General features: G+C 48.9%; 3 protein-coding genes across 11 annotated transcripts; 2 read left to right on the top strand and 1 right to left on the bottom strand.

The window, feature by feature from the left end:
• The first annotated feature begins 2,606 nt into the window (after positions 1 to 2,606).
• On the top strand, positions 2,607 to 3,839 carry LOC128270253 (lipase 1-like). The gene has a single exon (XM_053007654.1). The coding sequence runs from the start codon at positions 2,607 to 2,609 to the stop codon at positions 3,837 to 3,839; it is 1,233 nt and encodes a 410-aa protein (XP_052863614.1).
• Positions 3,840 to 4,484: 645 nt separating this feature from the next.
• On the top strand, positions 4,485 to 11,522 carry LOC128274682 (nuclear pore complex protein Nup98-Nup96). The gene is made up of 6 exons (XM_053012952.1): positions 4,485 to 4,860; positions 5,070 to 7,211; positions 7,273 to 7,522; positions 7,627 to 10,577; positions 10,660 to 10,772; positions 10,846 to 11,522. The coding sequence occupies exons 1-6, from the start codon at positions 4,584 to 4,586 to the stop codon at positions 11,158 to 11,160; spliced, it is 6,048 nt and encodes a 2,015-aa protein (XP_052868912.1). The 5' UTR covers positions 4,485 to 4,583; the 3' UTR covers positions 11,161 to 11,522.
• A 585-nt stretch (positions 11,523 to 12,107) lies between these two features.
• On the bottom strand, positions 12,108 to 22,944 carry LOC128273532 (troponin T, skeletal muscle). Of its 9 annotated transcripts, none has more exons than XM_053011521.1 (10): positions 22,868 to 22,887; positions 20,809 to 20,853; positions 19,576 to 19,614; positions 14,623 to 14,989; positions 14,293 to 14,511; positions 14,078 to 14,170; positions 13,882 to 13,962; positions 13,662 to 13,740; positions 12,868 to 13,001; positions 12,108 to 12,759 (listed from the first exon to the last, which is right to left on the bottom strand). In XM_053011521.1, the coding sequence occupies exons 2-10, from the start codon at positions 20,829 to 20,831 to the stop codon at positions 12,685 to 12,687; spliced, it is 1,110 nt and encodes a 369-aa protein (XP_052867481.1). In that variant the 5' UTR covers positions 20,832 to 20,853; positions 22,868 to 22,887; the 3' UTR covers positions 12,108 to 12,684. The 9 variants fall into 9 exon arrangements, with proteins under 9 accessions (XP_052867481.1, XP_052867479.1, XP_052867478.1 ...); XM_053011519.1 differs by having other exon boundaries at positions 22,839 to 22,880; XM_053011518.1 differs by lacking the exons at positions 13,662 to 13,740; positions 22,868 to 22,887 and adding exons at positions 13,203 to 13,281; positions 16,529 to 16,546 and having other exon boundaries at positions 12,859 to 13,001.
• Positions 22,945 to 24,209: the final 1,265 nt, after the last annotated feature.

Below are 24,209 nucleotides of genomic sequence, written 5' to 3'. Positions count from 1 at the left end.
TGCCTTTTCTTTGTTTGATCGTTTTGTCTTCAATATAAACGCATGAAACACAGTGTTTACAGTTAGCTCCAACAGAACATGGTAAACGCTTCGTTTGAAATCGCCGTAAAGTATACGCTCGTATTTTTCTCCGATATTTTGTGAGCCCGTGCTGCCTTCGGCTCTGTGCTGCTATTGAGTTTGGTACTTTTGTGTTGTGAAAGTGTTGTTTTACTTCTGTAAATTAGATTGACTGTTGAAATATCGGTGGTTTCCAACCATTTGTGCACTACTCATGTAAATAATGCAAGATTTTTTAATGTCTGTCAATACATGATATAATATTACGACTTCTGATGTTTGTTGGCAAACATCATGGCTCGACAAATATGACAAATTGGCGAGTGACAAACATGGACATTTTCATTTAAATAATATACAATTCGCAATTATTTGTAGGTGTCAAATTATAGCAAATGTTAAGAACACCTAATGGCCTATTTAAAAGCAATACCAAACTCTTCTTACTTTACGATTTACCCAACTACATCTGGGAAGTAGTAGATTCAACCCATTTCTTTATTTGAAAGTATCTTGGATGTGTTCTTATCAAGAATCAGCGTAATGAGTATTGTTCAACGAACGATTTGTCTTCGTTTCCATCTATTTTACATTGTTAGTGAAAATTCGCTCAACAAACATCAGTTGTCCATTATTTTAATTACATAAACCCCTTCGTCAAGTATGTCTTTCGAGTGACCTCATTAAACAGTTTATTTTTACTAATACCTCCTAAGTGAAATCTTGCTTCCGAAGTGTTTTCAAACTAAAGCAATGTTCATTATTCATACTAATTCTAAAATGAAGTATAATATGCAATATATTTTTTACTAAAATCAACCAATACATTTTTTGTAGAAATGGTTTTAAAGAAAGGATTTTTTTTTCATCTTATACCATCCCATTTTAAATCATATACGGATCATAAACAATTTGCAGTCGAGGTGGAAAACAAATGGGTCAAGAAACAAAAGTGGGTCGCATGCAACACACACCCATGAAAAATTGACGAATTTCAACCCGTTTTTTCAGTTTTATATTCAAATAGAATATAAACTTCAAAACGTTAAACGAATGATTGCACTTGTTCATGAACACAGCATTCAATTATTGTACATCTAGCTTAAATTGTGTTTGTACTATTTAGGGTCGAAATTTTTTTGTCATCAAGTAACGAATGTTTGAACCGATTCTGGCATGGCATCATCAGATCTCTTCTCCATTTCTTCTTCGTGCTGCGCATTCCCATTTCACTATTAGAGCAAACGCACGCAGGCGGTGGGTGAAATGGAAAGCTACTATTATTAATTTCAAATCTTCATCCTTTTTCCAGAACGGCTAGAAATGAATCAGAAAAAATCTGAATCATCATCCTCATGAAGCTGACTGACTCGATCGGTACCATGGCCTGGCGGGTCCCGGCTCACACCAACCGTAACCTGGAAAAGCTTGGCCTGGAAATACTATCGCGAGTTCGGTCACATTTGTTCTACTTTTATGGTTATATTTAAAAACAAAATAATTTGAACTATCGAACTACAATTTGAACTACAACTTTGAATTATAATGGTTTGGTCCATTAAGGGGCTTCCCAGGATCAAAATGGAAAAATTTGCATTAATATCGAATATAAGATTTATACAATAGGAACGCATTTATGCAAGAAAACTCTGTGCACCTATTAGTACATTCAGCCGTTTATGATTGAATAAGGGAGCAATTAAATATTACATTCACTATAGTTCTCCAATGTATGGATAATCGATATGTTTCGATAATTTCGGATTCTTTGAATAAGGTTTAAGTTGTAACCCTGGAACAGAGGATTATGGAAAATGAAAAATCGGTCGAAATGGTCGAATGTTTACAGTAAAAATCGCGCGAAATACGTTAACAATAAGCTACATTAAGACACATTTATATTTACACACATTATACATTAAGAATACGAAGCTCTAAGCTAAAGCATTTTTCACTTGAACTTAAGTACTACAATGAATAACGTACTGAAATATAATAAGAAAAAAAAACACGAAAACCATGAAATTTAGAATCGTTTTTTATTTTAGATTCAAGATTGGCCTTCAAAAATAATAAACTTAATGCTGAGTAATCTCCTAAAAGTATGCAACCCCGCCGAACATTGCTGAATTTTCAATTTCAGTCTATGCTTAATTATTAATGTGTAATGTGAGCACACGTGTTCAGGAATGTGGCGATCCTCCGATTTTATCTTAAGATTGAGGCGCGTGCCGTGGCTTCCGTTATTTATGGTTTTAATGAGCGTACCAGAACAAGTGGATTTTTCGCAATTTTGTTCGACTATCTTTAGACCATCTTTTCCCTCTGGCGAAGCTTAGTTACGATATGAAGTGCCTGATCAGTGGACTGAACCGCAATATAATGCCACTTAGATGTGATTGCACTTTTCTGGTGTTCACTAATCTATTAACTAACCTTTAATCTATTAATTTACCTTTCGCGCGATCCCACGGTACCGAGTGTATTTTAAAGGATCGCGGTATGAGCGACCAAAGGTACAGTGTGGGTTCAGCAACCATCCAGTTATGGAGTCGCTTAGTCGGTCATACCGCAAACACAATTTAGCGTGCATCGTCCTATTGGTGTCGCTGCTGCACGCGAACGCTATGCCATCGGATAAGATTAGATTTCAAGTGGACAGTGAAGATGGTCGGCTAACCGTTCCCGAGTTGATAAACAAATACGGGTACGCAGTCGAAGAGCATCCAGTCAAAACCGAGGATGGATACCGACTGATGCTGCACCGCATAAAAAGTGATCGTCCGAATGCCACCGTCGTTCTGCTGATGCATGGTCTGCTGTGCAGCTCTGCGGACTGGCTAATGATCGGTCCGGGAAATGCGCTTGGATACCTTCTGGCGGATCGCGGATACGATGTTTGGATGGGAAACGCTCGCGGTAACCGCTACTCACGTAATCACGACAGTCTCACTCCGGTGTTACCAACATTTTGGGATTTTTCGTGGCACGAGATCGGATACCATGACCTTCCGGCCATGATCGATTACATTCTCGAACAAACACAGCAACCCCGATTACACTACGTTGGCCACTCTCAGGGAACGACAGCGTTCTTCGTGATGGCGTCCAGCAGACCGGAGTATAACGAAAAAGTGATACAGATACAGGCGATGGCGCCGGTCGCCTTCATGGAGCACATGAACAGTCCGTTGCTACTGCTGATGACCAAGTTTCTCAGTACTCTGGATATCCTGAGGAATCTTTTTGGAATCGGCGAGTTTCTGCCCAACACTCCGATCCTGCACGAGATTGCCAAACGCACCTGCCCAACCTCTGCATCGCCAAACAACCTGTGCATTAATCTGCTCTTCCTACTTAGCGGCTGCGATCCTACGCAGCTTGATCCGGCTATGGTTCCGATTCTGCTCGGTCACACGCCAGCTGGTGCAGCTACGATGCAGTTGGTTCACTACGCCCAAGAGGTTCGCTCGAAGCGCTTCCGGATGTATGATTTTGGAAAAGTAAAAAATTACCTCACCTACGGCAAACTATCGCCGCCGGACTACAACCTGACGAGAGTTACCGTGCCCGTTGTGTTGTACTATGGGTTGAACGATTATCTGGCGGCTCCGAAGGACGTCCACACACTTGCCGCACGGTTGCCTAATTTACGGCAAAATGTCCAGGTAAACCACAAGCTGTTCAACCATTTGGACTTTCTTATGGCAAACGATGTTCGCAAATTGGTGTATGACGAAGTTATCGAGCGGATTGTCGAAGCTGACAAAGTGAAGTGATAAGCGTGGCGGATGGGGTTAAGCCAAGAATGTGCCTCGAACAAGCAGCACTTGTGTTTAATATGGGCCTAGGGATAAGCTTCAGCTAAATAATCGTGTGTACTTGAAGGACGAACGATAGAGTCAGGTGCGGTTATTAATAATTCATATTGAACGGAAACCGAACAAATGCAATACTTTCTAGATTTAGAATACGAAAAGGTATCTTTTACCTGAACTTATCTAAATGGCACGATCTAATCAATAAAAAGTTGTACAACCAACGTTCTCGGGCTTTTTTCCAATTTACAAATGACCGTTGAAACGATTGCTAGAAACGATACTCTTCGACCGACCAGCGCAGGGTCACTGCTCGAATAGTTCTGCTCGAAAGCGTTTGACAGCTTCGTCGAAGGGCGCTAAAGCAATGAAAACTTTCGCTTGTTCACACACTGCGAAGAAACGACGTCTGAAATGCTGTGCAAAATTATTGTAAAATACTGTTGTTAAAATACGTACCCGAAGCGATCGATTGAAGCCCTTCCTATTTTGCGAGGTATATTGTGTTCCTGAAACAGTGCAACACGACAGTTCGGTTTCGAGACACAACGAAAAATTGAGCGTTTGTTCTGCTGCTGTCCAGTGAGGTTATGTTGGCGCGTTGTATTTTGCGGTCAAAGAGCAAGTGCTAGAAGTGCAACATTCGCCGCCGTAGCGGACCGTTCAATTCTCTGTTGATTTCGTTCGTGATATTATACCTGCACCATGTTCGGCGCTAAGACGGGCGGGTTTGGGCAACCCAATGCCAATACTGGATTTGGAACGTTTGGCAATAACCCCGCCGCCACCAGCCCGTTCGGGCAAACGACCGCTTTCAGCAAACCAGTGACCGCGGGTGCATTCGGAGCGACCCCGACGTTTGGCCAGCAACCAACGACATCACTGTTTGGCCCAACCCAACAAGCGGGGGGTCTGTTTGGTGCTAGTACCAGCAACGCACCCACCTTCGGTGGTCCAACAGCCGCTCAACCGGGGTTTAGTGGTAAGTAGGCGAGGAGTGGAAGGCGGGCTCAGCATGAACAATGAAATTGCGTCGTAATAAATGAAGGCGCGTGACGTCATAGATGCATCCGTGATGTCACGCGCCTGTTTATTGCGAAATAATGGTTTTTTCGCTTTTTTCGATTTGTGGAAGTTTAAAAATAGGTTTTCGTCGCTCATTCAATTCCATTTTTTTCCCGGCTCTTGTAGCTTTTGGTCAACAACAACCACAAACAACGTCACTGTTCGGCACTCAGAACAACACCGCCGCCAACACATCACTGTTTGGCAACAACAACAACGCTTCGTTTGGTGCGGCTAAACCGGCGGGCTTTGGGTTTGGCCAAACGAGCACGCAATCGTCTTTGTTTGGACAGGCCAGCACTAGCCAAACGACCACTTCCGGTTTCTTTGGCCAAAACACCCAGAGCGGGGGTTTGTTCGGTGCCGCCAAACCTGCATTCGGTGCGGCCACCGCTGTTGCCGGTGGCAATGGAACGGCGGTGGCAAAGTATCAGCAAACGCACGGTACGGACACGCTGGTCAAGAACGGCACCACGACCACCATCAACACGAAGCAACACTGCATCACGTTCATGAAAGACTATGAAAACAAATCGGTCGAGGAACTCCGCTTCGAAGATTACGTCGCTAATCGGAAGGGACCGCAGGCGGGTGCACCGGGCGGTGGGCTGTTCGGTGGTGCTGCCCAGACTACCGGACTGTTTGGTACGACGACGCAACAGACGAGCGGACTGTTCGGACAAAATGCGGCTGCCCCGGCAACCGGAGGTCTCTTCGGTACGTCGACGAACACGTTCGGTGCGACGACGACCCCACCCTTCGGGACGACAGCAGGCAGCACCTTCGGCAAACCGTTCGGAAACGCACCGGCCACTTCGGCCCCCGGTTTTGGGTTCGCTCAATCGACCACCTCGACACTCGGTGGCCTCGGAGCGAACAAACCGGCTTTCGGTGCACCGGGCACCGGGCTGTTCGGACAAACGGCTACACCAGCGACCAATACTTTCGGTCAAACTTCGGCCTTCGGTGGATTCGGTACGCAAACTGCGGCCACCCAACCGGGAGGGCTGTTTTCCGGGGCCGGTACAGCTGGTGCCGCTCCCGCTGCGGGTGCATTCGGTACACTTGCACCGTCCACGGGCACCAGTTTCAGCTTTGGAAGCAACACGCAAACAAATCAGCCAGCGGGTTCGACACTGTTTGGGGCCAAACCGGCCAATACATTCGGCACCCTGGGCGGCACCACGTTCGGGCAGAATGTTACTTCCAGTGCACCGTCGTTCGGGTTTGGAACAAACACCAATGCGGCCGGAACAGGAGGCTCATTTTTCGGTAGCTCGTTCAACAAACCGGCAGCACCAGCGTTTGGCTTAGGATCTACGGCACCCGCCGGTGGGCTGGGGGCAGGCGGAGGACTTACGTTCGGCACCGGGACAACTTCGCTCTTCGGAAACACAGCCAACAAACCGGGCGGTCTCGGCACCGGCACTTCGCTGTTTGGCAACACGTCAACACTCGGTACGACAGGCGGTGCGTTCGGATCCTTGGGCATGGGTTCGTCATTTGGAACCGGCGGAATCGGTGGTACGGCGGGCATCGGAGGTATTGGAATGACAACCTCACCCAGCGGGCAGCAAACAGTGCCAATTCATCAACAAATCCTGGCAATGGCAACCTCCCCGTACGGTGATAATCCCATTTTCAAGGGTATCAAACCACTGGCCGGCCCGACGGAGGACTCGCTCAAGCCGACCAACCCGTCGGCCCAGAAAGCGATCCTCGAAGGGTCGAACTATCACTTCAAAGTAAGCTCCCGTTCCGGGTCGGCCGATCGCGTGAAGGTGAAACCGCTAGGCGCGGCGCAGCTGAAAAAGTCCATCTTCGACGGCCTGGAAGAGTACGATAGCACACTCGAGGACAGTTTCACGCTCAAACCGAACGCGAAGCGATTGATCATCAAGCCGCGATCGGTAAAGCCCACGATAGTCATTCCGGAGAGTGAAACCGTTGATGGTTCGTCCGTCACGGATGCGGCCAACTCTCCGACCACGATCTACGGTCGATCTAGCTCGTCCCAGCGCGTGGCGGAAGAGTCATTCCGCAATCAGATTCCGATCAATCCGGCAGAAAGCGCCAAGCAGCAGAACGATGGCAATCGGCGCGTTTCGTGGCTCCAATCGAACGTGCTGGATAAGGTGCGTCAACAGCAAAGCAGTAATCCGCGCCTCTCGGAATCGGTGCTGGACAACACGATCAAAGAGTTTGCATCGGTGTCGAACAATCGTAACGAGAAACCGGCCTCATCGTCACCGGGCCCTATTCGAGAAGGTAACCGCGGATTAAACGTTGTTCATGGAAGCGGCAAACTGATACGTTTGGTTTTTTTTAGAATCAATTTTAATCGGAGAAACCGACGCCGGCGCAAAAGGGGGTTCCCGCGGAGGGCTATCTGGCACATCGCCAACATCAGCAGCGACGGGAACCAATCAAACGGCGAATGAAAGTTTCATATCAAACCGTTCGTTCTTGAACGAGACGAGCCTCGGAGGAGGGATAGGCACGGATTTGTCCACGTCGGTGCCAGCACTCGTAGAGGATGCGGAACCACACCCGACAGGAATCGTGCTTCGTCGCACAGGGTAAGCGAGTTGTGATAAGCTCAGTTATCACGTTTATCATTCAGATTACGTGAATCTTTATAATTGTCCGTAATATTTGCAAACTTACACTGATCCGAACACAGGTACTACACGATTCCGTCGTTGGATGAAATCGCCCAACTGATGGACGACGAAGGACGATGCATGGTGGCGAATTTTACCATCGGTCGCAAGGGCTACGGAAATGTGTACTTCAACGAGCCGATCGATGTGGCCGGCCTCAATCTGGATGAGATTGTGCACTTTCGCCACAAAGAAGTTATCATCTACCCGGACGACGAGAACAAACCGCCGGTGGGCAGTGGGTTAAATCGGAAGGCTCAGATTACGCTGGATCAGGTGTGGCCGCACGACAAGACGCTGCACGAACCGATCAAGGATCCGCAGCGATTGGCGCTCATGGACTACGAGTCCAAACTGCGGCGCGTTTGCGATAAGCACGATACACGCTTCCTCGAGTACCGCCCCGACACTGGCAGCTGGGTGTTCAAGGTGGAGCATTTCTCAAAGTACGGTCTGAGCGACAGTGACGACGAAGATGCCGGGCAGGTTGATCCGAAGAAGTTAAAAATGATGACCACGATGAAGAAGGGGAAAACGACACCGAAGCAGCAATGGCAGCAGCCACAGCAGCGTAGCAAAACTCAACAAACACCGGGAAGTTCGCCGACGTCTCAATCAACAACTGAGCAAAACAGTAACGCATTGAGTGATCGTCGTCGGAATGTAACGGATGATGATGACGGAGCTCGGCGCCATGAAGCGTTCGAGGACGATCTCAGTCCGTCACGGTACACAACGCTGGGGGATGATGAGAATGGAAACTTTACCGCTCACAACGACACCGCCACTAGCCCGACGGCCGCTATTGCACTAGAGATGGGCACCGATCCGCACAAGATACAGCTGATGAAGGCATCGTTCTTTGGCGACGATGAGTTCGACGAGGGCCGCGACAGCCCGGACCAGATTGTTCCTGGTGGTGGCGGTGGAAGTCGCTCCGCGAGGGCATCCGGTGGACTGTTGTTGCAAAGCCTCTATGGTGCGATCAGCAAACCGACTCCCCAGGACTCCATTTCGCTCCACAACAAACACACGTTGCTTCACGCCGAAGGATTGTCGACGATCGGCTTTACGCCCGGGAGCTTGTTAAAAACATCGACAGCGAAAACGATCCAGGTGGATGGCGAGTCCACCACCGGAAGCTTGGAAAGCTCTCTGCAGACGGCACATAAGCTGTCACAGCGGGCAGTTGGCGGAACGAAGGTGGTAGCCCTTCCGCCGATACCGCGACCCGTTGGACCTCAATCGTTGCCGTTGGTGATTGAACCGCGCATCGAAACGCTGCAACCGATGAACGTCGTGATACCGCTTTCGAAATCGATTCTCCGACGATTTTTGGCCAACAAGTCCAATCTGGCGTTCTTCCACGGGCGTAAGTTTAAGGTCGGCTGGGCAAACGGTTCGGCTTTGGTGCTGCTCAATACGCGCAACAATTGCTCCGAGCTGAGCCGTTGCCTGGCCAGTGGCACCACAGGCACCGGTGGCCAGTCGTCCGCTGAATCGTCCGTCATCAGTATCGATTCGGCGATGAAGTTCTTCCGTGGCCGTGGCAATGAGGATTACTCACCAGCCGCACTCCAGGTGCTTCGCTTGCACTCGACGGCCGCCTCATCCGTCACGCTCGATGCACTCGATTTTCACCTGTCGATTGAGTGTCACTTGCGCGTGCAGTTGCGCCACGTGGAGCACCGTTCGGTGGCGGATGGCAACACGGATTGTCCGATGCTGGTGGCAGGTGGCAAGTACAGCAATCTGGAGGATCATTGCGAACAGGCACGAGCGCTGCACGAATCGACCGGCACCGATTATGATGAGCTGTGCGCCGACGTTTGGTCGCTTTTGGTGGCCCTGTGGGGAGCCCGCGAGGAGCTGGAGGGTGTGGAAGATGGGGCCCATCTTAGCACCATGTTCCGGCGGGATCTGTTCTCCGAGTGGATCGAACGCGTCGTCACCGATCGGTCACAGAAAGAACGCAAGCAGGCGGAGAAGCGGGACTATCTCGATCAGTTGCTCGAACTGATTCGCACCCATAAGGTGCTGGAAGCGTGCGATTTGGCCTTCGAGAGCAACGATCTGCAGCTGGCGCTGCTGATAGCTCAGATTTCGGGCGGTCCGGCCGTACGGCAGTTGCTGCAGCGTCAGCTGTGTGCCTGGCAAGACTCAGAGGCCGACCGATTCATCGATCCACGCCGGTTGCAGGTGTTTATGGCGATCGCCGGCGTGCCGGTGATGTCATCGTCGCACGGAGCCATCAATCTGTTCGAAAGTGTCGACTGGATGAAGTCACTCGCCATGCACCTGTGGTATCTTTCCACCCCGACCGCCTCCATTACCGATGCTCTGATCGGGTACGAGCATTCGTTTGAGTCCACCGATTACTACACCCTTCCGCCGGTGCCACCGTACACGAGACGTTTTCAGCCCAACGCGGGAAGCGGTGATCGGGCCGTACGTGACGTGCGGTTCCACTTGCTAAAACTGTACTCGCGCCGCAGCCATCCGCTGGAACCGCTGCTCAATCCGGCCTCACACACGGCCGATCCGACGGACTATCGGCTTAGCTGGTTGCTGCTGCAGGCACTCGAAACGCTCGGTTATCGGCACTGTTCGGAGTTTTCGCGCAGCCAGCTGCACGTTGCGTTCGCCAACCAGCTCGAAAGCTACGGTCTTTGGCAATGGTCCGTGTTCGTGTTGCTGCATCTGCAGGATCAGGCACGCCGAGAGCTAACGGTGCAACAGCTCCTGTACCGTCACGTTCAGCTCGATGACGACGAGAACTATCTGACCCAAGAGCGCTTTATCATCAAGGAGCTGGGAATACCGGAGAAGTGGATCCACTGGGCAAAGGCCGTGAAGGCAGGCTCAATGTTCGATCACAGACAACAGGCACACTATCTCCTGCAAGCGAAACAGTGGTCTCTGGCGCACGAGGTCATCTTGCTGCATCTTGCACCGGAGTTTGTGATGAACGGTAAGTGGAGTGACGAGAGTGGTCATCTGGGGGACGCTCCAGTGATGCAACCTAATATATTTTCTTTCCCCTTTTCGTGCAGATAAAATTGTACACCTAAAGGGAATGCTGGATGCCATTGAGAACCCGAAACAGATATCAAGCTGGGCCACCAAGGGCCAGATTCTGTCGGATTTCATCGAACTAAACGAAAAGGTAAATCTCCCCAGATAGAATACGTCTTCGAACGGACAGCTAATGGATTTTTTGTCATCTTTTCATCGTACAGTTCGAGTTGATAAAGGAAACAATCGACGATGCAACGGTTGAGCAGCGATTGGAGGAGCTCAAACCGAAGCTGTCCGATCTTTGTTCGGTCATCAAAATGTTCCCCTGTCCGACCCCGAAGCACGTGCTGCTGCAGAGTGAAATTTCGCACCGACTGGCCTACTTCGTACGGACGTTCTTCATGGACGATCCTCAGATCAGCGGCAGTGCGTTGATGCGCGGAGCCCTCGAACGGTTGCCTCTGCCAGAGGAGTACGTGATGGGGGAGCTGGATCATATGCTGCGGGCGTTCTTGGCCGAGGAACTACACAATTGACCAGCCGGAAGGTAAATGCTGCAGCGCCTTCGATACGATTCATTACAGCACGAGCAGCAGACACCACGAAAGGGTCACCAGAACAACACGACACCCGCTTTTCTGGTGGATCCGGCGCATATCCTATCGGCTTGTTCAATGTTCCTGTGGTGGTTGTTTGGCATCGTAAACTATTATAATGGCCTAGTAGCGCTTCTGGCAAAGGCCACAACATTTCAATCACTTCCGAGCCGGATGTTGTGTGACATATTATAGATGCGTAAAAATTGTTATAAAATTACACTACCCTACGGATATCGTTGTAAACCTACACTTAAAATTATAAAAGTAAATAAAGGAATATGGCTTATTTTTGTCTAGCCAATAACGTACAATGCCTGGTGTGTGTGTTTGCTTATGTGTCTACGGCGAAGTTTTGGCGTTCTTGGGTTACTCAGGCACCTCTACCGATAAGAGCTGTCCAGATGCTTCTACTGGCCCATGCCGCGTCAAACCCGTTTGGTAATATTTATGTTGAATCGACGGTTGAATAAGATGCAGACAAAGTGATATTGACTGCTGAGGCGGGATAGAAGTTTTTACATCTCTGATTGTTCCGTTTTGTGTTGTTTGTAATAAATAATTTATTTTTTATAAAGAGCGTTCTTGTTTTAAATAATTAAATAATCAATTAAAATAGTAGAGTTTCGTGACTGATGTTATGCTGAGACGTGTGTTCAATCTCGTTGTTGCTGATGGTTGCTCCGCTTAGTATCTCTTATTTGCTTCGATTTTTCTGCTTTAACATTTGAGTACTTCTCGTGCTTGTTGGTTTGTTGTTGTTTGTTTGATGTTTGTATATTTCTTTTGTATGTTCTTTCTCTTCCGGCTTCGTTGTTCGGTCCTTTCTTACATCCCACAAAAATGTACTTGCTGTTCTTCACGAATAGCAAAAGCAGATGGCGATGGTGTTCTTCGCGTCCACCGATGTGTCCAACTTGGCGTTGCCATTTCTTTCCGTTCCTACGGCGATGCTGCCTAGTAAAACCGCTGTTTTTTTTTTCTTTGTGTTCTTCTGCACTAGTGCCACCGGTGGTCGGTCGGCGTCGGTCGCGCAAACCGGACCCGCCGTGTGATTGCAAACCTGCCACGGCCCACTAGTGCCATTCTAGCGTGTATTTGATCTTCGTTGCTCGATTGGAGAAAAGTAAGTTTTTCATTTTTCTTTGGTTGTTGTTGTTTTTTTGTGGAAATGGTAGTAGAAAGTAGTTTATTACAAAAAAGAGAAGGATAGATATGAATGCTTCCGGATGAACGAGGCTTCCGAGATGCAGACCCGTTGCGGAACACCCTGGCGGTACCGGTGCCCGATTGGCCGTGGCGGAGCCGGCGGATCGGTGGATGCCGTAGCACCGTAGGGAAACGTAAGCTTCGGCTGTGACGGCAAGCACCAGCGGGCCAGCAACCAGCGGCTTTCGGCCAGCAACCGGGGTGTACTTCTTCCGGGTCCGCGCCCGATAGCCCACCTGGCGATCGCGTGCATTTTTATTCTTCTTCTTCTTCTTCTTCTTCTTCTTCCTCTTCTTCCTCTTCTTCTTCTTCTTCTTCTTCTTCTTCGACCTGAAAAATCAAATTCGATCAAATTCAAAAAGTTGTGCGTGGGTGGGTGCCGTTAGTAGTCAGCCAGAGGCTCGATCGTGCTGCCACGGTCGCTGAAACGCTACTTACCACCTCCTCAACGACTTCCTCTTCCACTTCCTCGACTTCCTCATCGTCAGGCTTGACTTCGTCCTCGCCTTCTGGGGTTTCTGGTTCGCCAGACTTCTTGCCCGGTCGCTCACCGAACCACTTCGGAAGTTTGGCTGCGGAAGGTGAAAGGTACAGGGTAAGATGGACAGAACGGAGATGCAAACCGAAAGATTCACTTTTTCGTGCCACCGTTAACTGGTTAATCTTCCCCACTCCCCCCGTACACGGACAACAATCGACAAATGGGGCACATTGAATGGGTTTTGGCACGGGACGCCCACATGGAACCTGTCCCGTTCGGGACGGAAACTTACATTTCTGACGGCCTCCGAACTGCTCCTTCCTTTCGGCCCAGTTCTTCTCGAGGACCTCTTTGTTCAGGGTGTCAAAGCCCTGTTGCGGTGCGATGAACCGTGCAGGACACATGAATTGGCCACATACGGGAATGGTTAACCAAGGGTACAACATACATGTAAAGAAGACGTAGAGTGAAACACATAGACATTGGTTAGCGACATCTAGACTAGATCCGTTTGGTGCGATCAACGCGGAGTTAATGAAACTTGGGTTGCAGTCTCTACCACATAGGTGCTAGTTCTAAACAGAAAGACACTATTACGAGACTGACGACGAATGGACGGCTCTTGGAACGTGGAGAAGAGTAGAGATACTGTAAATTACGCGACAACGCGACACGTCGATTAGCACAGAGTTCGCTCGGAAACGGCTTGGTAGTTAAAAGGTACAACGCTAATCGAACCCCACTAGCTTACTCTTCGTGCGTGCCATAAACAGTTCCTGGCGTTGTGACCACTTTTTGTTAATCTTCTCCTGATAATACGCGCTGTAGCCCTGTGTTGGAGATTTGTTGTTTTTGTTTCGAAAGGAAAATAGGCAATGGGAGATTTGATTTATAAAAAAAACACAAACGACCCCACAACTCCATTCTGTGGTGGATGTCTGCCAGGGATTGTGTCAACTGTGGATACTTACACCCTCGAACAGCTTCTTCTTGTCGTCGTAGGAGCGGGTATCGACGCGACGTTCGTATTTGGAGGCGACCTGGATCTTGGGCTGCACGAGTGACGGTCGGGTGTTCGGGGCGGAAAGCAAAGTAGTTGAGAGTATTAGTATCCGCTCGTCCAGGGTGATGAAACCCACGACCCACTTGGCGGAGTCCTGTACCTACCGGGTACTTTCCGGTGAGGGCTTCCGGATCTAGACCCTTTTTCAAGGCCTTGTGTCTCAGCTGCTGCTTCTGTCTTTCTTTCAACTCTTTCAACTGCGGCGGCAGATGATGGACGGGCGCACGTCAGCGTGTTAAGGAACCGGAAATGAATAAAAGTGACAGGCCGTTGGCTTAAGGTTGGACACAAAGCGGTGGAGCTGCCCTTCTGCACTCACGTCGTAGTCCTGACGCTTTTGCCTTTCCTCCAGATCGTACTTTTCTGTTTCCAGCTTGACGATGGTCTCCCACAGCTCGGTGGCACGGGCGCGCAGCGTATCGGCGCTCAGACCGTCGACTTCCAGGGGCTTGATGCGGAAGGAGAGCGAGATTTTCTTTTCCTCCTCCAGCTGTTCCTTAGTCTTGTTGCGTTCCATCTGGGCGTTGGACATGCCGAACTGCACGGTTGGAAACGAACGGGGTGTACGAACGAATTAGCTTCCCGTTGCTCTGGGAGCGGCGCCAACCGCTGGCCGCCATCACCCCCCGGGGGGGCCAACAGTACTTACGTTGCTATCCTTCTTGGTAATGGTAAAGTTCGGTCCCTTCTTATCTTTGTCTTTCATGGCCTGCAGCATAGCTTGACGCTTCTTCTCGGCCTCTTCCAGACGCTTCCTCTTCTCGTCGATTTCGCGCTGCTTCTTCTCCTCGACCTCCCGGACGCGGCGCTCCTCTTCTTCCTTCTTGCGCTGAGCCATGCGCTGCTCCTCTTCCGCTCGCGAGACCTTGCGCTTGGCCTGTTTGTCCTTGAGCTTCTTGAGTTCATCCTCTTCCTTGGCTCGCTGTTTGCGCCACTCGTTAATGTACTCCTTCAGCTGTTCGTCCAAGTCTGAGCGCTTCTGGTCCTGGCGCTTGATGAACTCGGGATCGTCTCCCCTGTGCGTGTGTGTGGGTGCGAGAGAGAGAGACATAGGAAAGATAGGAGCAAAACACGTTCCGGATTAACAATCGTCGCCCGATCTATGCTGCTCGCCCCGTGTACCGTGTCCTGGATGGGGGGCGTGTACCCGGGCGCCAAACACGTAGTGGTTTGTTCGTGTTTTTTTTATCTTTTTGTTTTCGTTTTTCATTGTTGGGTGTTGGAACACCACAACAAGAAATGGAAGCTGCACCTGGCAGTAGTAGTAGTAACACAGAGTAACACGGGAGCCACATCAACGTGTATGAGTGTGTGGAAGAGCTAGCTGTGTACATCGCAAGGCAGACTACGGCGGTGTTGGCGGTCAAAAATGGCACGGCATTGGGGTTTTGTAGATGTTGTTTGCCCGAAACCATTATTTGGTGTAACACAGAAAGCCACACGCACACACACACATACCACGGCACCGGCACACTGGCCATGCACAGTGGCCAGGGGGACACCAACAGAACAAAAAACAAACAAAACAAATAGGAACACACAGAAAAAAAAATGGAAAAACAATCGCCCTCTTGGCAAATTGGTTCCGTGGAACTTGGATCACAAAACATCGTCCAAAGTGCTGGCGACAGACAGATTGACGGCAGAAAGGATGTCGGGCGGGGTCAAAGAATGGGCGAAAGAAGGTGGCACAGACGTCACGTGGTAGGTAAGCCGGTAAGCGGTAAGGGAAACGATCAAACGGAAATGAAGTCGTGAAATGCGCAAGATGGAGAAGAAGGCGCCCTTCTTGGCACAGGAATTGGCGATTCCATTCCACTCGATAAGAAGGCACGTGCAATAGAGAGAGACAGAGAGAAAGAGAGAGAGACAGTAGAGAGTGAAAATGAAAGACAGAGATAGAAAGAAAGACAGAGAGACAGCAAGAGAAAGAGAAAGAAAGGGTGAGAATTTAAAACAGTCGGCCAAGCCGGAAGCCCGCGCACCGAGTTCGGGCGTTCTAATTTTGAGCCTCGTGTGACCACGTGGCAAGGTACCATTCGATTCGAACCGACAAGGCACACCCCCGAGGCATCCTGCCCCCGGTGGGGGGAGCCCCACTCGGTCAGGATGTCGGGCAACCGCATCGCTTCCGGTTTTCCGTAGAGGTTTACCGGGTTTACCGTACTAGCTCGTTACGGTACGCTTTGCAGCACAATGAATTAACGGAAAATCAACAACCACGAGTAACCATGTGTGTATGTGTGTGTGTGTGAGTGCTGAAGTGCGTGTGTGTTGCGAAGGGAGAGTGTTGGACTATTGTTAGTGCCTTGCAAGCGCGCGCGTATGTGTGGTGGGGTTTGCACGTGGCATTTCTTATCGCGATCGCGCCCGACGATCGTCGGATGCGCGATGCACGTGTTACGGCCTCGCAGTTACGAATGCTGCTACTGCTGCTAGGATGTGAGCTGTGTGTGTGTGTCTGCGTGTGAGTGGTGTTGGATTGTTTCTGTGTGCTCGGGTTTTAATGAAGGCAGGACACAATATGGAAGGGTTGAAAATGGATCTTCACTTACTCGGATTTAGCTGCCGGCCTAGTGGTTTTTTTTATGTTTAAAGTTTGTTTGGTTTTTTATTTGGTCGATCGGTTTGCAGAGAGGTTCGATGATAGGATGTGATGTTGTTTTTTTTTGTCGGTTTGGATTTGTTTGCAGTTTGCATTTTTTGCATTTTGCGGTTTTGTTTCAAAGTTAGATTTCATGTCGGGTTGGTGGTGATGGTCGTGGTAGTGGTGGTGGTGGCGAGATGATGTCAGATGGTACATTTACACACATGTAGAAACGGGCGATAATCGGATGGCCGGCGGGCAAAGTGCGGACGGACGGACGGACGGACGGACGGGCAATTGGCGAGCAGATTGTCGGTGGTTTCGGTGACACAAAAATGCGCATTGATGGCAAACGTGATGGTTGGTTGGTTCAGGCACGGGGTTTTGGACGTTCGAAGGTGTGTGTGTGTGTGGTTTTGTCGCAAAATAACCGTACAAAACACAGTTTCGATCCAGTATCGGGAGCGGTTTTCGACAAATGCCACAACACAGTACAAAAAAAGGATGAGAAGGAGGGAAAAAAAACAATCAAAATGATGTACCGTGTTTCCTTTTGTACCAAAAAAAAAATACTTAAAAGATATCTTAAACCAAGGCTTAACAGCTACCGGAAGCGCAGAGCGAATGGTGTCACGTAGAGGGTTACGATTAGCCACCTAGCCAGTAATGAGCAGCAGAACTGTTTTTCCGAAAACCCAAAAGAAGCTAAAGTTTTGAACAAGATGATTAAATTTTTCGCGCACATCAGGCAATCAGAGTTTATGATGATCCTATCGAGCGGCCTTCGGGGCGCCCACAGGAATTAGGGACAAGGATATGGTTTGTGTCATCATTGCCAGCGTGGTTCCGGTTTGTGTCGCTGTCATCATTCACTGTCTATTGTGGCCAACGTATCCTTCGTGCATTCTCGGCCCCACCTACTCTACAATCATTAGTCACATTACAAACGGATCTAGGAAAGCAACGTAAACCGTATGCGGTGTGTAAGTTGAACGACAATATATACATGAAATGTTACGATGGAATTTAAACAACTGGTAAAAAGGTAAAACCAGTTCTAAACAGTGCTAATCAAGTCAGTAATGTTTATGATAACGTAAGGTAAGGGCCAAAATTCGATTTCCAGCATCCGCAGGAAGCGCTCATGTTCTGGTAACCTTGTCCTGTGGATGCTGGAAGTTGTGATCCGATGACGCGATGATCAACAACACTCAGTATGGTAACTATATTTGTTACTGCTTTGCTTGGGCGGGCGATTGACAATACTGAACAATCGTGACTATTGTTCAGTTCAGTAGAACAAAAACAACTAGTTTGTGGAAACAATCCATCCCCAAAATGGTGCCCTTTTCCCGGTGCATTAAGTGTTATCCAATGTTTCGTTCTGTTTTATTAGTGGCAAACGGTTTTTCAAGTTTGAGAAAAATTAAACGAATTACGCAAAAAAAGTAAACTTGCTGTGAATATTAAGATTGTAGTATTGATATGTGTGTGAGTTGCGAAAAAAAAACAAAAACTGGAAAATGTTTACCGACAAAAAATTCAGTTCCACGGTCGACGGTCAGGTTTCCAGTTACCGTATCGCAGGCCTTACGACTTTGACAGTGGTGCGTTTCTTTTTTTTTGCTTGTTTCTTCTCCATCCACAGCACTACTACTCTGTCCTGTCTAGTGTGTTCTAATGTACGGGTTTTTGCCTACGCCCTGGCTGCTGGCATTAGATTATCCTGAAACACCTATGCTAGAGGCAATGTTACTGTTGAAAGCAACACAGTACTAATACTAGTAGTAGCAATGGTAATGGTAGTGGTAGTAGTAGTAATAATAGATGGGATAACGGTAATAACAACAACAATGGGGAACTTTCTGAACAGGGTAAACTAGAAAGTCGTGGACTTACTTCCTGGAAATAGAAAGAAAATTCTGTATTTAGAATTTTTCTTCGACCCAAATATCGTTTAGAGGCGGGTTCTGGGGGGGGGGGGGGGGGGGGGGGTTTGTTCTCTTGGGAGTAAAGTGAGTGGTGGTGTGGTTGGCGGCTTCGTAGCCGTGGGTGGTTAGGTAAGGTTTGCAAAAAAGTGCATAGCGGAAGTGCGTAGAAATTGCGTAGAAGGTGGTGCACCGACGCTAGAAAGACGTTTTGCAATGTGAGCGTCACCAGCATTCGCTTCGTGAAGTAGTCTCGGTGTGGCGATAGGAAGATCAAGAGTGTGCGGCTCTGTTAACAGAGCTAGAGGGAAGCTGATAAGGTACTGGCATGTGACAGGCGGATTTTGCTCAACCGCTAACCGCAACGTGGAAAATGCAGGCCAAGAAAAGATCATTCGATTTTCGTTGCAATCTATTGGCCGCATGGCACACCGGAAGAATTGTAGTTCACAATCGATGTACGACCGATCGAACTACTATTTGAGTAAATAATAGCGTTGAAGGCACGCTTATTGTTCAACGTTTTAGATTCGTTTCCTCTGAAGCAGGTCGCGGGGCTGCGAAAGGTGAGTTTTGTAGTGAAAGGACGTTAGCGCCGAGACTTGGCTAGGCAGCTGCTAGAGGTTAGTTTTCTGCCAGTTGTTTACTAAAGCGTACTCTACGGGTTGTTTCAGCAAACTAAAATATTGAGTTACCTACGACGTTAAAGCATTCGGCTATCAACCATAAATTCAAATGGCTCATTATCGTATCGGCGTACATTGATCAATAAGGCGTCTAAACTAACAGTCTAACGGGTTAATAACCGGGGAATCACCTTATGGATGGAATCGTCCGTTATGCGCTAAAGGTAGCTAAATATTATAAAAGTAATATGTTTTTTGTAAACTTCTTTTAACATCAAACTGCGGGCAGAAAATGGACAGCAAAGAGACGGCAGCAAGAGAGACAGAGCAAATTATTATGAAGAGACAGAGAGCGAGAGAGAGCAAGAGAGATACGACTGGGACCAAGAGTAAAAGAGAAAGAGAGAGAGAGACAATTTGAGATAGTTGAGGCGCTAGCGGCCATCATGATCGGAACTTACTGTTCTTCTTTGGTTTCCTCGACGACCTCCTCCTCCGAGCTAAAAGAGAATGGTTTGTGGTTGAGAAATGGATGTTATTAAAAAAAAAGGTGGAGATGCAAAATTTTGATACGGTACGATCGCCTGCACCGTTGGTCTGCGCGTATGCCGAAAGTAGAGACTGCAAGACTGCAAGACTGCAAACCCTGCCCTGACTAGCACTCCTGCACTCCTGCGTAGTGGCGTAACCTGGCGAGTGGACCTGGCCATCTTGGCTTTGCAGCTAAACAAGCCAAAACGCAAAACATATCTTATGTAAACAAAACCCGACCCGGATGGACAAAACGCGATGCGCACAATGTGTGATGTTCCTAGAAAAACAAATCAATCCAACTCACTGGCGGTTTCACGGGTGTATGTCGGAAAAATCAACAAACAAAAGAAAACCATCATTGAAGGTCAGTCGAGGCCAAAAAAATGACCAAATTGGGAGAAAAATACGATGCAAGTGAAGAGCTGAACGGGAATGCATAAAACAGTTACACGGATGTAAGAAATGGCTTTATAATGAGGTAGGACAAAAGTGCTGAAGGCGTTGCATTGAAAGTGTTCATCACTTTTTGGACTCCGGCGGCATGGCGGCGGGCGGGACACGTTGGAAAACGAGCATGATCACGGCAGCTAATGGTGCGGGATGGTGTCACTCCAGTTCAGGATAAGAAAATGAAATCATACGGACGAAACTGACGATAGTGGAATGTTGGCAAAATAGCTGATTGAGTGAAAGAGGCTGTGATTAAATTAGGAAACAGCTAAACACGTCCGCACGAACGAAACAAGTGTACGGAGGAAAATACAAAACAAACAATAGATCAACCGGTATAAAGTGTGAAACAAAACAAAAAGACAAAACAAATACTGAACAAGAGCCAGAGTAAAGATAAACGTAAAATTGGTAACTTGGTAAAAACTTGAAAAACTTGTCAAACGGTGATGTTACACTGGGAGAGGGAACAAAACGGCAACAATAGACAAGTGTGTGGCAAAAGTGGAACATTACGCACTGTAACGGGTGAACAGGAAACAGAACAAAAGAAACAACATAAAACACAAAAACCAAAGTTACTACGAAATGGAGGTTTCGGGACGAGTGGTTTCGAACGGGCAACGGCAGTACGGTGCTTTTCGGTTCTTTTTTTTTTTGTTTTTGTTTGGTTGGGTGCGATCGTTAATGGACTGGACAGTAATACTCACGAATACTCTTCATCGTCAGACATGGTGGCAGGGGTACGCTACGACCTGATGGGAAGAAATGAAAGGAATATTTGAATTCGAAACCCGCAGACGGACGAACTTGGGTCATGACTTTTGCTACCAGTAAAGTAATATTGTATAATATTATAGAAACCAAAAAAAGTGCAGTCTGCCTTTTGTGTCGCGTTTTTGAATGATTCTTCGACAGCATTCATAATTGGAAGTCTGTTTCGTGCCGCAAAAATATGAAACGGCCTCATATCTGGCAATGGAGCAGGAATGGATCTCCTTTATGCAAACATCGCTGCATGAGCGCGTGAGGTAACTGGCACAGTTCTAAAAATAGGCCACTATATTCCCGCCTTGCCAGGGATGGGGCCACAGATAGGGCGCGGAGCGGTGGCTGGTGGTTTTCGGGGAATAGCTTAACACCAAAATCGCGATGCGTTGACGGTGAATGTTTACACTGAATCGGTAACGGGTCAACGAGACGTGGCGAACATAACGGGTCCCCGGTCGCCGATCGCCGACCGCACAACCCTTCCGTTCGGGGGGCAGGCAGCAAAGGCCAACTGTTACCAAACCTGCGGCTCCCCCCCCGGGCCCCGAAAATGTTTCGCCTGAGCAGTGTTTTCCTCTGCTACTTTAAGAAATTCAGGAAAAAATGTCACTCTCTCGGTGCGAGCAACAGGCCGTCGGCGCATGGTTTATATTTAAACTTTACGGTCTCCTCACACGCCGTTCCCCCGCAGCCTAGTGGCCGGCCAGTGGCGGCCACACTTCGGGGAAAAATTCTCCGACCCGTTGGGCGTTGAGCTACATTGGCTTCGCTACCCCGCAAGCTTCGTCTTCATTGTTTCCGTCCGTGCACGAGCCAGCCGTGCGGTCCGTGCGGTCCGTGCGAATGCGCATCCGCTCCCTGACGCAGGCATGCGCAAGCGCAACAAGTGCGCACGGTCTGCGGCTAATGGGAAATGCGAAAAAAAGAACACTCGCAGCTATTTTCGGAACGGAAAATACAATCGACGTGGGCAGAGCCATGTTGCGGTGGCGATGTTTTTTGCCACCGGCGTTACGGCCCAACCATATCTATCGGTTTATCGCCATAGCGTTTCGTTGCCATCCACCCGTAAAACCCGTAAGGATGCAGCAAACTGGCCCAAAATGTACATTGCACAGCGCATTTGGCCAGATGGTACATTTATTAGCTGATGATACGAGCGCAATGTTCTACTACTCAAAAGGCTGCAAAGGCGCGACGGGGATTTTGCTGGCACCACGGAACCCAAGACCATTCACAGCGACACGGCTGCGCAGTCCCACAGACTGCGGTGGACCGTCGCGCAGAGCCACAACGGAAGTCGGCGGTTTTAAATATAGCGCTCAAATCTAGCTCAAACTTTGCCGGGGACCGGTTTTCGGCTTAGCATCGCCGAAAGTGGTGCCTTACGGTGGGCTGGTTGGTCCTGTCCGTCGGCCACTGCGAGCGCGCACTGGGTTGACCTACTGTGCGGGCGTGACGTGCGCTAACACTTTGCACGGATCATCTCCGTTCAACACACTAACTTCAGTCCGGGCTGATCTGCCACGTGGCTGGCTGGAGCCATCCTTGATCGGAACTAGTGAAGCCACCACAACGTGCTCTGTGCTCTGTAATCCTTAGCTCCCAATCTCCGATCACTGAAGCTCTGCCTCAACTTGACGTTACATAACTTTGTCACTAAACCAACCAACGTTGTTTAACTTGCCAAACCACGCATCATAACACGGCTGTTCTGTCATTTGCAACATGGCAACTTCTCCCGATCACCCAGACACAAATCGGCACACGACACAAGTCACGGCACACTTTAGGGCAAATGGAAATACAATCGGCCCCGTGGTCGGCTCGATCGAAACAGGGTGCCGATAGAACCGAAAAAACGACTCAACAATGTGGCAGACGCAGAGTGCAAACTAACCGGAACCTGAAGGGCTACAGACTTTTTTGGGGGATGATGATGAAGGTGAAAATGTTGGCCAACACTTACTGCTGCTACAAGAAAATGAAAGTACGCACTGATCCGGCGGCCGTCGTCGAACTCAGTGTTGCTGCAAGCGATGACTGAATCGAGCAGCACCCTGCACCGGAGGATCGAACTAAAAATGTTCACGCGACCCGAACCCGAAGCATCACCGCCCGATCGGGTTGCGACGGCGCCCGCTCGGCCACGGTGTGCGTGCGTGTGCGTGCCCGCCGGCATCTGTATTGGTTGCATTGGGCCAGGGTTTTCGCATCGTGAGCACTTATTCTATTTTCGTTTGTATTTAGTGAAACTGGTCACTAATTTCCTTGCGGCCGGTGCGGTCCACCGTCTGGTGCGAGCGCGCCTGGTTCAGCGGGATCATTTCTCACACAAATTTGTGTTCTTCTCTTTCTCTCTTGCACGCGCGCCACACGCTTCCTTTACGTCACACCCTTTGTCCAACTTTTCCGATATCTCGGACCTGTGCAGGTCCTTTCCGATAGTTCGGTACCCTCGGTTCCACCTCCATTTTAACGCGTTTGCTCGATGATTCTAAGTTTTCGATCTACTTTTCTACTGATCCGGGTGAGAAATTTTACCCTGCGCCCAGCGCCCAGCGCCCAAACGCAAACACAGACGCACCTGCAACGTGGGTAGATGCAATGTGATTAACCTTCGTGCGTGGCCAACTGCTGCGCGCTGTTGGCCGTAATGGATGGTTGTGTGTGCGTTGAAATATTATCCTGCCGGATCGTTAAAAAAACGCGCTGACTCGCACAAAGGAAGCTATTAGTGGGAACAATTTGGCAACGGCAGTTTGGCATCTAACGCAGAAGGAGGGAATGGGAAAACAGATGCAGGATGTCACTACCCGCAGCAACGAGATTGCTCAATCAGTTCAAAAAAGCTACGTGCACTACGTTCGAAGTAGAGTGCCACCAGTTCGAGTGCAGCTAGCGAAGGAATCTGAGGCACGACATTCGAACACACGTTAGTGCAAAATCATAAGACCGAGCGAAGGGGTTTCGCCCGGCTGGGCCTTTTTCATTCGTTTCTATCATCATCCTAATACAAATCAAACCGCTATTTGTCAAAACTATTCGGTCACCTCAAGTATTTTATCTTCTTTTCGCTCTTGCCATGCTGCGAACGAGCGCATTGCAATCTGACACCTGCCATAAACATTGCTGTGGCTAAAAATATACTACGGATTTGGGGGACGAAATAAGGCAGTGTTCCGGTTCAGGGTAGGTGTTTGTTTATGTTCGTTTCCGACCATTACATTCGCTGGCAAGCGTTGGCAAAAGGCAGCATTACAAAACCAGCAATTTGCACCAGGTACCAGGCGCCTCCATCGGTGCGAAAGGTTGCGACGCGTCGGTCGGTTTTGCTGGC

This window comes from Anopheles cruzii, chromosome 3, assembly GCF_943734635.1.
Source record: "Anopheles cruzii chromosome 3, idAnoCruzAS_RS32_06, whole genome shotgun sequence".
Classification (NCBI taxonomy): domain Eukaryota; kingdom Metazoa; phylum Arthropoda; class Insecta; order Diptera; family Culicidae; genus Anopheles; species Anopheles cruzii.
Note: the sequence above shows the minus strand (reverse complement) of the source record. Positions and strands in the feature narration are given on the sequence as shown.

Excerpts from the sequence above, each read along its gene's own strand:
- LOC128270253 (XM_053007654.1), top strand. The coding sequence starts at position 2,607 with ATGGAGTCGCTTAGTCGGTCATACCGCAAACACAATTTAGCGTGCATC.
- LOC128274682 (XM_053012952.1), top strand. The coding sequence starts at position 4,584 with ATGTTCGGCGCTAAGACGGGCGGGTTTGGGCAACCCAATGCCAATACT. Across the intron at positions 7,212-7,272 it reads ACCGGGCCCTATTCGAGAAG|AATCAATTTTAATCGGAGAA; the intron begins GTAACCGCGGAT and ends GGTTTTTTTTAG. Across the intron at positions 10,578-10,659 it reads ACCGGAGTTTGTGATGAACG|ATAAAATTGTACACCTAAAG; the intron begins GTAAGTGGAGTG and ends CTTTTCGTGCAG.
- LOC128273532 (XM_053011518.1), bottom strand. The coding sequence starts at position 20,831 with ATGTCTGACGATGAAGAGTATTC. Across the intron at positions 14,171-14,292 it reads AAAAGCGTCAGGACTACGAC|TTGAAAGAGTTGAAAGAAAG; the intron begins GTGAGTGCAGAA and ends CTGCCGCCGCAG. Across the intron at positions 13,282-13,881 it reads AGAAGAAGCTGTTCGAGGGT|GGCTTTGACACCCTGAACAA; the intron begins GTAAGTATCCAC and ends GCACCGCAACAG.